General features: G+C 35.2%; 1 protein-coding gene across 1 annotated transcript in view; it reads left to right on the top strand.

The window, feature by feature from the left end:
- CAAP1 (caspase activity and apoptosis inhibitor 1) overlaps nucleotides 1–12609 on the top strand; it is a 48437-nt gene that overhangs the window by 15760 nt on the left and 20068 nt on the right. The window contains exon 5 of the mRNA XM_004678024.2: nucleotides 10804–10877. Within this exon, the coding sequence (XP_004678081.1) occupies nucleotides 10804–10877 (74 nt within the window). The remainder of the gene's footprint in view (nucleotides 1–10803; nucleotides 10878–12609) is intronic.

Genomic DNA, 12609 nt, shown 5'->3' with positions numbered 1-12609 from the left:
CCTATTGTGTGAGATGATTATGTTCTCAGAAATATGTTTGTAAGGAAATTTAAGTCTTGAGTAGTGCAATAAAATAGTCAGGATTTTTATATATAAAAGAACAAAAAATAAAAATACTTTAGGGAAATCTTAATGTTTTTGAATGGCTCTAATATCTTTTTATAGATTTTAAATTAATATAGTTTAAATTGGTGATACTGAAGGATATGGGAATGAAGTTCTGTTTTCCTATAGATAAAAAGTGACGTTGACATAACATAGTTACAGAAGATAAAGTTTAAAATCTAAGTTCTTAAAATATACTGCAAATTAGATTCTGTTGTATGTGAGGTTTTTACAGCTATTTTTTTGTTGCTTCTACTTTCTTAGCAAGATGGACATAGTCTAAATTAATTGTTATTGAATTCCAATTTTGGATGATAAACTTTTGTGAAAAATAAGATATTTCTAAATTGGCCTTGAAGATTTTAGGTAATACTTACTAATTGACAATTTATATTCACTAGAATATTTAAATAGATAATGAAATTTACAGGGAATTGTTTTTAAAGTGAATAAATCTTTTGTAGAAATTATTTTTGAATTTAATTATGTGTTATATATCTGAAATGTGAGCATTTTTGTTTAAAATGCTTTATTAAAACAAATGTTTTATTAAAACAAATGGTGGGAAAAAAGCAGTCATCTGATATTACTACTTACAATTTACTGGTTACAAGGTACACTATGCCAGTAACTGAAATAGTTATATTTTTTTAATAGTTCACAAGTTAACCCATCCTTCAAAAGTGGAGTAACTTCATATTTACTCCTGCTTTATCAGATTAGTTACTTTAGAGTTGATAGAATGAATAGAACATAAAATTCATAAATTTGCCCTCCCTGGTGGTACAATGGGTTGGAGTGCAGCTCTGGAAGCTGGCCTCATGGCCACTTCAGTGCGAGTTCCATCCCTACTCCAGAGGTGATCCACATGGTGCAGCAGACCTCTCCTGTCTTGCCAGCTGCTCCCCTCAGCAATGTACTTCCTCCATCTGCCTGTTCTGCTCCCCACTCTGTCTCTGGTGAATCTTCTCACTGCCCCTGCACCTCTGGCCTATACCCCGAATGCATAAATAAATAAAAAATAAAATTCATAAATGTGTGTTTGTTTTAGAAGGGGCAGGTAAATTTCTTCTTTACATTAAGATATTCTTTAAAATGTTGAGTTGATCCTCTGGCTTGGATCATTTGTCTTATTAAGAGCCACCACTAGAATTGTGTGTATGGCATCATTTTAATATTGATGAAGCTCAGTAATGATATGTAGTGGAACTCTGGTATCATTTGTTTAATAAAAACCCAGAGATTAGTGGCTGCATTAATTTTACTAGTGCACTATTATGACACAGCTCCGTACCACCTTTTGTTTTTAATAGGAAAAATCACTCATGTCCTTTCATGAATTATTGCTGTTCAACTCAGCTGTCATTAAATTACTAAGATGTTTTTTTTCTATAACATGCATTCCTTTAATGTGTATTATAAATAACTTTCAAAGAGGTAACAATATTCAGCCAAATGATGAATTTACAAGTGTCCATGAAAGTAAGCTTGTTAGGAATAACAGTTCTCTAAACTGCTGTCATTAAACTTCAGTTGAATAAAGTATTTGAGCAAAATGTACAGTGCTCTGGAGCAGTGGATTAAGGGCAGCATACATCTGCCATGTGTAATTTTTATCAATGGGTACAAAAATAGGGCTCAGGTAGACTTAAGGACTTATTGGAAATTGACCTGTGATTCATGCAGTCCATTTTGGACTATATTCATGTAGTACATTCTGCAATGTATAAGTTTGTTTTACACTGTTACCTGTTTGACTCTTTTATGGAAATTTTTAGTACAAGAACCATTGCATACCTATCACTCATTATGTTCCCTTACATTACTTTAAATCTCTTTTCCTAACTTCTCCTGCCTCCACAATTTTGAAGCCGATCTTGACCTAGTTTTTGTTAAGTGTTAAATAAAAAGACACTCCTGAATCTGTATCCTTAGATGGAGGGAGCAAACTTTTCAGTAGTTTCAAATGGGAACTTCATTTGTTTACATGTGAGGTATTTTGAGAGACTTGGGAAATGTGGTTTTGTAACTACCTCTACACAAAACATTTTACATTATTACAGAAATCTAGTTTTTAAACTCTTGTCATTTTTTCATGTGTGCAGTGGACATAGCAGTACATATATTCCTTTCAATTAGTGTTTCTGTATTGTAGAATCAAGGCTACCAGAGGGGGGCTGGGTAGGGTGGACACAAAGAGGAGCGGGAGCTCAATGAACTATATATAGTGGGTGTGTGGCTGCTTTGTGGTGGTTATGGTGAAGTCCATCTCAAGAGGTGTCAACCAGTACCTCAAACTCATAGACATTATTTTAAACCATTACTTTAATACAAAATAATACAAAAAAAAAAATTCACTGATGTTCAATGTGCAAAATTGGTTGTTAATGACTCCTCTACGGCACCTGTGCACTTTTCCCATCATTTGAGCAGTTCCATACCACTAGTCACTCATTTGTTTCTAAAGCAGTTACTGTAATTGCATAATTTAGTTCAGTTAATAAACAGATGAAACATCAATATAAAAACAGCAGTTGGCTAACATGATTGTTTTGGAAAACATTCAAAGTCCAGTTGCTAAAATTTGTCAGCTTCAGGGAAACAATAAAAGATCAAGGGACTTGGTATATATAGATGAAGGTTTGTTTGTTTTTCTTTTGCAAGATGATTTTCACATTTTAAATAAAAGTAAAATGTAGAAATGTGGACAACTTTGTGTGTGTACAGGATGAGAAAGCTTTCACCCATGGATTCATTCACGAACTAGGCTATGAACTCGTATCCAAAGATTAGTGATTGAAGTTACATTTCTTTTTTATGTTAGTCTAAAATGTCTCAATTATGTATTTAATTTTTTAAAGATTTATTTATTTATGCATACAGAACTGGGGTACGGTAAGAGGTGCAGGGGTGGTGAGAGGTTTCACCAGAGACAGAGTGGGGAGCAGAACAGGTTGACTGACAAAGTACATTGCTGAGGGGAGCAGCAGGTGGGTCAGGAGAGGATTGTCGCACCAGATGGGTCATCTGGGGGTGAGGTGGGTGGATCGAACTCATGCTGAAGTGACTAGCTTCTTAGTGCCTTTAGCTTCTTAGTGCTATGCTTTAACCCGCTGCTCCACCAGAGAGAGCCCACATTTAAAAGTTTTTTTTTTTTAAGATTTATTTATTTGTGCATACAGAACTAGGGTACATGCCAGAGGCTCAAGGGCGATGAGAGGCTTCACCAGAGACAGAGTGGGGAGCAGAACAGGCAGATCAACGAAGTACACTGCTGAGGGGAGCAGCGGCGGGTCAGGAGAGGTCTGACGCCATGTGGTCACTTCTGGGGCAGGCAGGTATCGAACTCATGAGGAAGTGGCTTTAGCTTCTTAGTGCAGTGCTTTAGCCCGCTGCGCCACCAGGGAGGGCCCCACATTTTTAATTTTAAAAAGTGTTTCCCTCTGTTGATGAAACATGTTTTCACACAAGTAACCTGTGTCAGATAAGAGGGGTTTTACTTTTAATTTTTATTATGAAATGTGTCATTTTTTTTTTTTAATAACAAACCCCCAAACCTATTGCCTAGATTTAACAGTCTACTATTTCTATGTTTTTTTCATCAGCTTTCTTGAAGTTATTGTAAAGTGACGTACAAATGGCTTCTTCCTATAATATGCTTTTGTATTTCCGGAAAATAAGGACATGTCTTATAACTATCTGACATGTGGAACAATGCCTTTATTTTCTGGAAATACAAACATTGGTATCTAACAACTTATTTTTAAATTGGAATTGCACAAACATAATTAAAAAATGTTTTAAGTACCTAGTGAAAAGATTCCATCTTTTTCCTGTCCCCATTCTTTCTTATAGGCAAACACAGTAAACAAACTTCTTGTTTTATCTTCTAGAGCTACTTCCCTTCATTTACAAATATGTGTATATGTTCTTTTTTCTAACACAAATGGCACAGTGCTGTGCAGACTATTCGGTAACTTTCTTCTGATCCTTTATTCATACAATTATATGTCTTGTCTTAGATTTTTGTTTACCTGATACACGTAATACTTCCTAAATTCACCTAGAGCATTCTATTGTATGTAGCAAAATAGACACTTAAGTTACTATTCTGTTATTTCTCCAAATGATGTGAATTATTTCTGTATATACATAATTTTATCCTTCTGCAACTGTAAATGTAAGGTTAGAGGTTTGGGTACTTGTAATTGGGTTGATAGTGACATAATTAAACTAATTTATAGCCTCCCTCCCAATGTGGAGTACTATTTCCATATGCTTTAACCTGTAAAACATTTTGATCTTTGTTCATTTGATAGGGGAAAAAATTCTGTTTTAGTGATATTAACCACCTTTTCCCATTGATCACTGAGCTATTTGAATTTTTTGTGAACTTTGTTTCATTTACTTATCCTTTGTGTCTTTTTAGTCCATGGATTGTGAAAAAGGTTCCAATTACTATTATTATTTTGCTTGTTGCTTTTATTTTATGACTTACTGGTTTTGCATTCATAAATATTTCATGTTTACAAAGTCTAATTTTAACATTCTTTTATGGTTTCTGGGTTTTATAATTAGAAAATGACTTTTCTGAAATTATAAAAAGTATTTTTCATATCTCTTTTTTAGTACTTTATAGGTTTTTAATGTTAATTCTGATGCATTTGGATTTTGTTTTTGTTTTTTCGGTATAAGTTGGCAGGGCTCTCAAGATCCCCTTTTAATTTTCATTTTGCCATATCCCTCTTTATAAATATCAAGGGTTCACTTAGAATATTACTTTGATAACTCTTTTTTTTTTTTAAAGATTTATTTATTTGTGCATACAGAACTGAGGTACAGGCCAGAGGCTCACGGGCGGCAAGAGGCTTCACCAGAGACAGAGTGGGGAGCAGAACAGGCAGATCGACGAAGTACACTGCTGAGGGGAGCAGCAGGCGGGTCAGGAGAGGTCTGATGCCATGTGGTCACCTCCCGGGCAGGCGGGAATCAAATTCATGCAGAAGTGGCTTTAGCTTCTTAGTACTGTGCTTTAACCCGCTGTGCCACCAGGGAGGGCCAACTTTGATAGCTCTTAATGAGACAGCTGTTAGTCTCTCTCTATATATTTTTAAAGATCGATTTATTTATGTATACAGAACTGGGGTACAGGCCAGAGGCACGGGTGCAGTAAGAGGACTCACCAGAGACAGAGTGGGGGACAGAACAGGCAGATCCTGGGAGTACACTGCTGAGGGGAGCAGCGGGTGGTTCAGGAGAGGTCTGTCACAGCCATGTGAATCACCTCCAGGACAGGTATCTAACTCGTGCTGAAATGGCTTTAGGTTCTTAGTGCTGTGCTTCAATCCGCTGTGCCACCAGGGAGTGCCTATATATATATATATATATTTATCTTTTGTCAGCTGCTTTATCATTTATTATCTAATTATTTTTTTCTGACAGACTTGTGTGAACCTGTGTTTACTTTAACTTTTTTTTTAATATGAAAAGGTCACATGGGCATGGTTTAAAAAATCCAAACAACATAAAAAGGTATACAGTTAGAAATGTTTCTTTCTGAATTTCACTCCCAACCTTCTCAGTCCCTTTTGAGGAATTATTGGTCATTTGTTGTTGCTCACATCTATGTTTTAAATGAAACTTCCCACTTTTTTTTTTTTTTAAGATTTATTTATTTATTCGTACAGAACTGGGGTGCAGGCCAGAGATGCGAAGGGTGAGAGGACTCACCAGAGACAGAGCAGGAACAGAACAGGCAGATCTACTAAGTACACTGCTGAGGGGAGCAGCGGGTGTGTGAGGAGAGATCTGCCACACCATGTGGTCGCCTCCGGGGCAGGCGGGAATCGAACTCATGGGGAAATGGCTTTAGCTTCTTAGTACAGTGCTTTAACCCACTGCGCCACCAGGGAGGGCCGAAACTTCCCACTTTTAAAATAGTAATTCTCTCTGATGATTTAATAGCATAGCTCAGTGTCCTCAATAAGAAAGAGATTTTTCTCTTTTGATGATTTAAAAGTATATCTCAGTTTTCCCAATAAGAGAGAAATATTTTTTCTCTGGTGCCTTGAGCTCAAATTCTGAGTAAAAACTGACTTTATACTTTATATAGCTGTGGGGTGTGTGTAATTTTGAGGTGTTACTACTTGGAGAAGTATTTTTGTAAGTAGTAGAAAGTATGCATAAATGTAGAGTGAAGTTTGAGTTAGATTGTTTACAGCAGGACTCCACAGCTTAGTATCTTTCTGACCTTTAGCAAGTTACCTAACCTTGCTGGGATTCAGTTTACTCATCTAGAGAATAGGTGTAACATATTGTGATAATTAAATAAGAAAAGGTGGTTCATGCTTAGAGCTTAGAGTAGCTCTTGTCACCTGGAAAACACTGAAAAAATGTTGGATTTGATTTGGAATTTTGACTCTAGAACAAACTGTTCTCCAAATTCTGTACTACTATGATAAGAAAGCCCCCCCCCCATTGGGAATTCACCCCCCCCCATCCTTTCATGAAACTTTAAAAAATGCAGGGAACTAATTAACTGTGCTTTTTAAATTAAATATTCTTTACTGTTACTACTTTCCACAAAATTCATTGTTACGTGTCTTTTTCATTTGTTACAAAAATAGTTTAAGAGCAGCTATATATATATATATTTTGTTTATATACTTTGCACTTAACAATTTTTAACAATTTTTAACTGGCTCATAGCACCCCGTAGTTTTCAAGGTATACAGCATTACAGGCCAACATCAGTGAAAGCTGTATTATTATAATTGACAACTAATAATCTGTTCTAAGGCTTCATTGGTGTCCCAGTTAAAACATTTTTAAGAATTAACTCAGATACAGTAAAAGTTACTTTTTTACTATACAGTTCTGCAGGTTCTGGACACATGCACAGTCATTTAATCTACCACCACAGTTGCTACATAGAATAGTTGCAACACACCAAAAATGTCCCCCATAACTATCTAGTCAACTCTTCCTAGCCCAGCTTCTAACAACCAGTTGATCTGATTTGTCTCTATACTGTCCCCAAAATGTCATACAGATGAAAATAATCAGGTACTCTGGCTTTTTTCACCTGGCATATTAAAGTTGAGAGTCATTTACAGTGTTTGTCAGTAATTCCTCCATTTTTATTGCTTAGTAATTTTTGCTCCATTGTGTTAGTGTGCCGTTGTTTATCCAACCCCAGTTGAGGCATTCTCATAGGCAAAATAACCACCCTCCAAAGATAAATCCAATCATCAGTACATGAGGATGTCTTAACTTTCTATGACAGATGACTTGACAGATGTGATTAAGTCTAAGGTCCTTAAACTGAAGAGATTTTTCTGAATTATTTAAGTTGCTTCTGTCTAGTAAGTTCTTGAATGTCAAAGAGTTTAGAGTAGGTTAGAGATAGATGAGAGAAGGCCTGATCTAGAAATTAGTAGTGAGGACTCTTGGTGGTATGGGGTTTAAGTGTCAGCACCATCACACTATCACTATTGCAGCCTGAGTTCAATCCCCAGCCAGGGAGCTGACCCCCATGGCACAGCAGACCTTTCCTGTCTCTCCCGCTGCTCCCCTCACAGTGTATTTCAGTAGATCTGCCTGTTCTGCTCCCTGCTATGCTTCTGATGAATCCTCTCACTGCCCCTGCCCCGTCCCTCTGGCCTGAGCAGGAGTTCTTCTGCACATAAATCAATCTTTAACAAAAAATTAGAAATTATGAATCATCATCAACTGACAGCCAGCAAGTAAAGGGACTTTGGTACTGAACCTCAAGGAATCGAATTCTGTCAATAACCCAAATGACCAGGAGATTACTTCTCTGGAATCTCCAGAAAGAAAGGTAGCCTGTAAACACTTGATTTTAGTCTAGTGAGACCCATGTCAGACTTCTGGCCTACACATTTATGCTTTTGTTTTAAGTTTTGTAGTGTTTGTTATGGCAACAGTAGAAACTAGTAAAAGAACATTTGAAATATTTCTAGTTCTTGGTGGTTTCAGATAAAGTCTCTAGGCATTAGCATACAAGTTCATGAACAACCAGTTTCAACCAGTTTATTTTTGTTTCTTATCCTTTTGTTGAGATGTCCTTCCAGTTTTTACTTGTACAAAAAAAAAGACTTTTTCCTGTTTTTAACCATTAGTAATGTTGTTTTTAACCATTAGTAATGTTTTTCATTAAATTCCACAGTTCTCTCCAGAGTGGAACTGTATTCAGGGTAAAAAAATAAATAAATAAAAGTTGAGCTGATGTTGGTTGGAAAACCTAAATCCCAGGAATAGAGGCTTCTTGTAATAATCCAGGGCCATGATTGTACAGCTGCCTGAAAAAGCATTGCAGGTGGGGGAGGGAAGTAGGAAAATAAAAATAAGTACAAAAATCAAGGAGTAAGTATGTGTTTCCTCCCCTGCCACCAACTTCTTTTCCCCTTCTCTCCCTCTCATTGAGAATTAATGTAGGAGATTCTTCATAGTTTTAAAGTGTTGAATAGAAATATTTAAATGTTATTTAAATATAAATTTGAAGTATGTGTGTTGTTTTTTTAAACTTGGATATTTCCTGTTTGTCTGTTTTGCCTTTCATGATCTTCAGTGAAGATCCTTAAGTTGTACTAGATAATTCTAAATGTATATGACCAATTCAGTTGCAAAATATATATCTTGGGAAAATTAGCTGTACTTTAAAGTTTCCAAATTATTTTGTGGCATTTTTTCAACTTCAGATAATGCTGATACAAGCACATCTTGCTTTTCACTTTTTAGCCACAAGGTGGTGTACTACCTCTACTCTCTGAAATTCTGGCCACTTAGTCTTCAACAGTCTGATCAAACCCCAGTCTGATCAAACCCAGCATAAGATAAAATAGAATGTTTTGAAAGTTCACTTTGGACACAAAAGAAATTGTTTATGACAGTTGGTACTCTTTGTAGAAGGACCTACATTATTTAAAGGGGATTCTAGGGTGTCCTTCACAGAGAAAATAAAGCAATGCATAAAATAAATGCATTTTACTGCATTATTATTATTTTCAGATTTATTAAGATGCTGCAAGAATAAGAATATCACAAGAAACATTCTTATACTCTGTCAATTCATTTGCCTATTATTAGCATTTGTCCCATTTGTATCTTTTACCCTAAATACTAACTTTTCCCAAGGCTGGCCTTTTCCTAAGGCCAGCAATTTTTTATTTATATAACCACAATACAGTGTCAGCTTCAGTAAGTTGATATTGATACAGTACTTTTACCCATTCTACCTTCAGTATTTCAGTTTATCTTTTGACTCAGTAATGTCCTTTGTAACATCCGTTCTCCCCTCCCCACATACAAACACACTAGTTCAGTTTCAAGTAAATTAGCTCTTCAGCCTGGTTTATCTTTGTCTTTTTTAGCAGTGACATTTCACTTACTTCTTTTTTGTTATAGCACATTAATTATTCATTTCCAGTTTGAGTTTATCTGATGATTCTTCATGGTAAAGATAGTATATTCTCAGTTATAATACTGCATATTATACTTGACCTATACCCATGACTTTCAGTAGTGATGTTGCTTTATTTTTAAGTCTTTTTTTTTTTTAAATAAATTTAGATATATCTTTAAAATTTGAAGCACCATTCTGGGATGTTTAAAAATAAATAAACATTTTCCTTAAAGTGAGATACTTAGAGATAAATTAATACTACTAGTATACACAGTCAGATTTGACTGAATAGCTTATAGCATATTTTAACTTTATTCTTGCAGTGTTCTTAATAGTATATTGATATTTAATCCTCCTTGGAATCTGCCAGTGATTCTAGTGAAATAATAAAATCTAAATAGGTCACATTAGACAGACAGAAGTATTAAAAATCAGATATTTCCATAATATATCCCTTTCAGAGGTCATAATACCAATCCAAGTAATTTCATAGGTGTTGTTTGGATTTGTGCTTATATTAGTTTTAATGCAAAACAGTCATATAAGTGCCAGATATGTTGACTAGAAAGAATATCATAAACTTCCCAAAAAATGGTTCACAAGTTTTTAATTTTTTGACTATTTGAGTAATTTGTTGTGGAGTGCATAGAAATTGTTTTGTGAATAAAAAAAATTTCCTAAATATCTAGTGTTATTCTGATGTATATACACATTCTCTGAAGGTCACTGATACCTTTTTTATAGAAAACAGCCATAGTGAGGATTTGCAAATAATTTCTTGATAGTTGAACTGGGAAAACTATTGGATTCTCTGTGTGTTTTGATTTCTCTCATCAACTGTCTACTTGTAAAGGATTGGAAGGGAGAAGAAAATTACTTCCATATTCCTATCAGGTTTATCCCTGAATTTTGCAAAGAAGTGCACAGACTTTCTCTGCTGTCTAACAGTAGCACTTTCCTATTTATTAAGACTTGGGAAGTTACATTTTTTCTTTTGGTCTAGAGATGTTTAAAAATGTTTCCATATAAATTAGTGATTATAGTGTTTCCAGACCCCAACAAAATTACCTGCTAAATAGTACCAAATATGAGCATTTTACTTTCAGATGGTGGGGGAACCATACTGATCAAACCAGTATGTTTAATGTTTAATAGCTGCTGCTTCTGTAGCTTGTTTATATGTGTCTTAATTTCTAAGAGTGCATTAAATGGTACCCTAAGCAATATCATTTGATTGACTATGGTTTTTATAATGTTTTATTTTCATTTTTTAGACAAGATACTTGTGTGGACTCTACTTCATCCCTGAAAGAGAACAAGCAACCTGAAGGTTTGGAATTAAAACAAGGTATGTTTCACTTTATTTTTACATAGGATTTACCTGAATTAGCAATTTATACATCATAAATTTTCAGTGGTCCATCTTGGCCTCATTTCACAGAGAGGACAGCAGAATAACTTACTTAGTTTAAGGTCAGAAGAGTACAAAATGCATCCGTTATTTCCTGTCTCCTCTAACCACTGCAGTGGTTCTACATGAGTGATGTGCAGATAACGATGCCACCAGAAAGTAGTCATCTTCAATGGCTTTATCGTAATCTACATCCTCAGACACAAAATAGTGGAATTAGGTTAGCTACATAGCTTTAGGGAAAAGCTGTGTGGTTTTACAGGAAACCTGTGTGGAAAAATATGTTTTACGGGATCACTTTTTTCCTCTCGTTGCAGAGATAGTTTGTCCTTATTTAATTTCTCCTTTACTTGTTGTCTTCTATAAATCAATAGTTGTTGACAATCCCAGCTAGCAGAAGTGAAGTGGTAATTTGTAATTTATTCAAGCCAAGTAGATCAATAGGGCTAATCTTTCACTTATCTTTTTTGTTTCTTTTTATCTTAGTATGGAAATTGAAAGCAAATAAATTTTTATTAGTTACTCAAAGACCATCTCACATTATTTTCTTTTTCATGATAATTTTACTTTAGAGTAATGAGAATCTGTTGCAGCCAAGAGTGTTGTGATATTTATTATGTAGACAGCTAGTAGTGACTTAGAATACTTTTTCTAGAACTTGAGCCAAAAGAACTTGTTAGAGATAAGTCATCTGGTTATTTAGGAGGAATTTTTTTTAGAAACTGGTTGGTGTTACTAATGTGCAATTAGTAAAATGAAAAGAAGTTGAATAATTGGTTTTATGATTCAACTTATATTTAGAGACAACAAAATCTAGATTTTCGTTAATTCTAACAAGTTTACTGACTTGATATATTTCTGATGGCTTTAAGGATTCCAATGCTTTTCAGAAGTGCTAATAGGTAGCCTTTCAAACTGTCAGGCCAAATTTATCTTCATATTCTACTTTTGAGTAGTATTCAACTGCCTACAAACTCATTCATATTTTGATTACATTTATTTGTCATATATAAATACATGCTAAACACATACTGTGTCTATGTAATTGAATCATACTCATGTGACTATTGCATCCCACGTATAATTGGACAGCCCTGCTTTTCTTTCTGCTTTTGGTTTTTCTGTTTGTATAAGAGCAGGGGATTTGGGGGCGAGATTGCTGTTAGATCATCTATGGAGAGAAGAGTGTCATGTAAAGAGCAAAAAATGCTAAAATGTGCTGGTTGACACCCCACCCTAGGGAAAAAAGGGAATGCAGACCTCCTTGTACAAATCAGCAGCACCGCCCTCTGAAGGAAAACCTTTGTCTGTGCCGAGACACCTGAGCTCCTTAGCACTCCCTTCGCAGTATTAACAGCCTATTTTGTTGTGATTCTCTTATGGTAACTTTAGTCGTTTTTAAGCTGATCACGGAAGCAACGAGGCAGAGAAAAAGAACTCGAGTAGCCAGATGTTACAAAGACAAAGCTCAGGTCTTTTATGCTTAGGAGCCTGCAGAAGACTCTCAAGTTCTCACTTAGGAAACAGAAACTTCGAGTACACTGTCATCAGTAAGTGACAGCACACAGAGGTGAAAAAACATAAGATCAAAGCCAGCAGTGTGCAGTTCATAGTGTGACTAGATCTATAGGAAATGACTAAATTCAGCATCAAGTCAGACTTTAAAGAA

This window comes from Condylura cristata, unplaced genomic scaffold, assembly GCF_000260355.1.
Source record: "Condylura cristata isolate star-nosed mole 26May11 unplaced genomic scaffold, ConCri1.0 scaffold00006, whole genome shotgun sequence".
In the NCBI taxonomy this organism is placed as follows: domain Eukaryota; kingdom Metazoa; phylum Chordata; class Mammalia; order Eulipotyphla; family Talpidae; genus Condylura; species Condylura cristata.
This window is presented reverse-complemented; position numbering and strand designations above follow the sequence as displayed.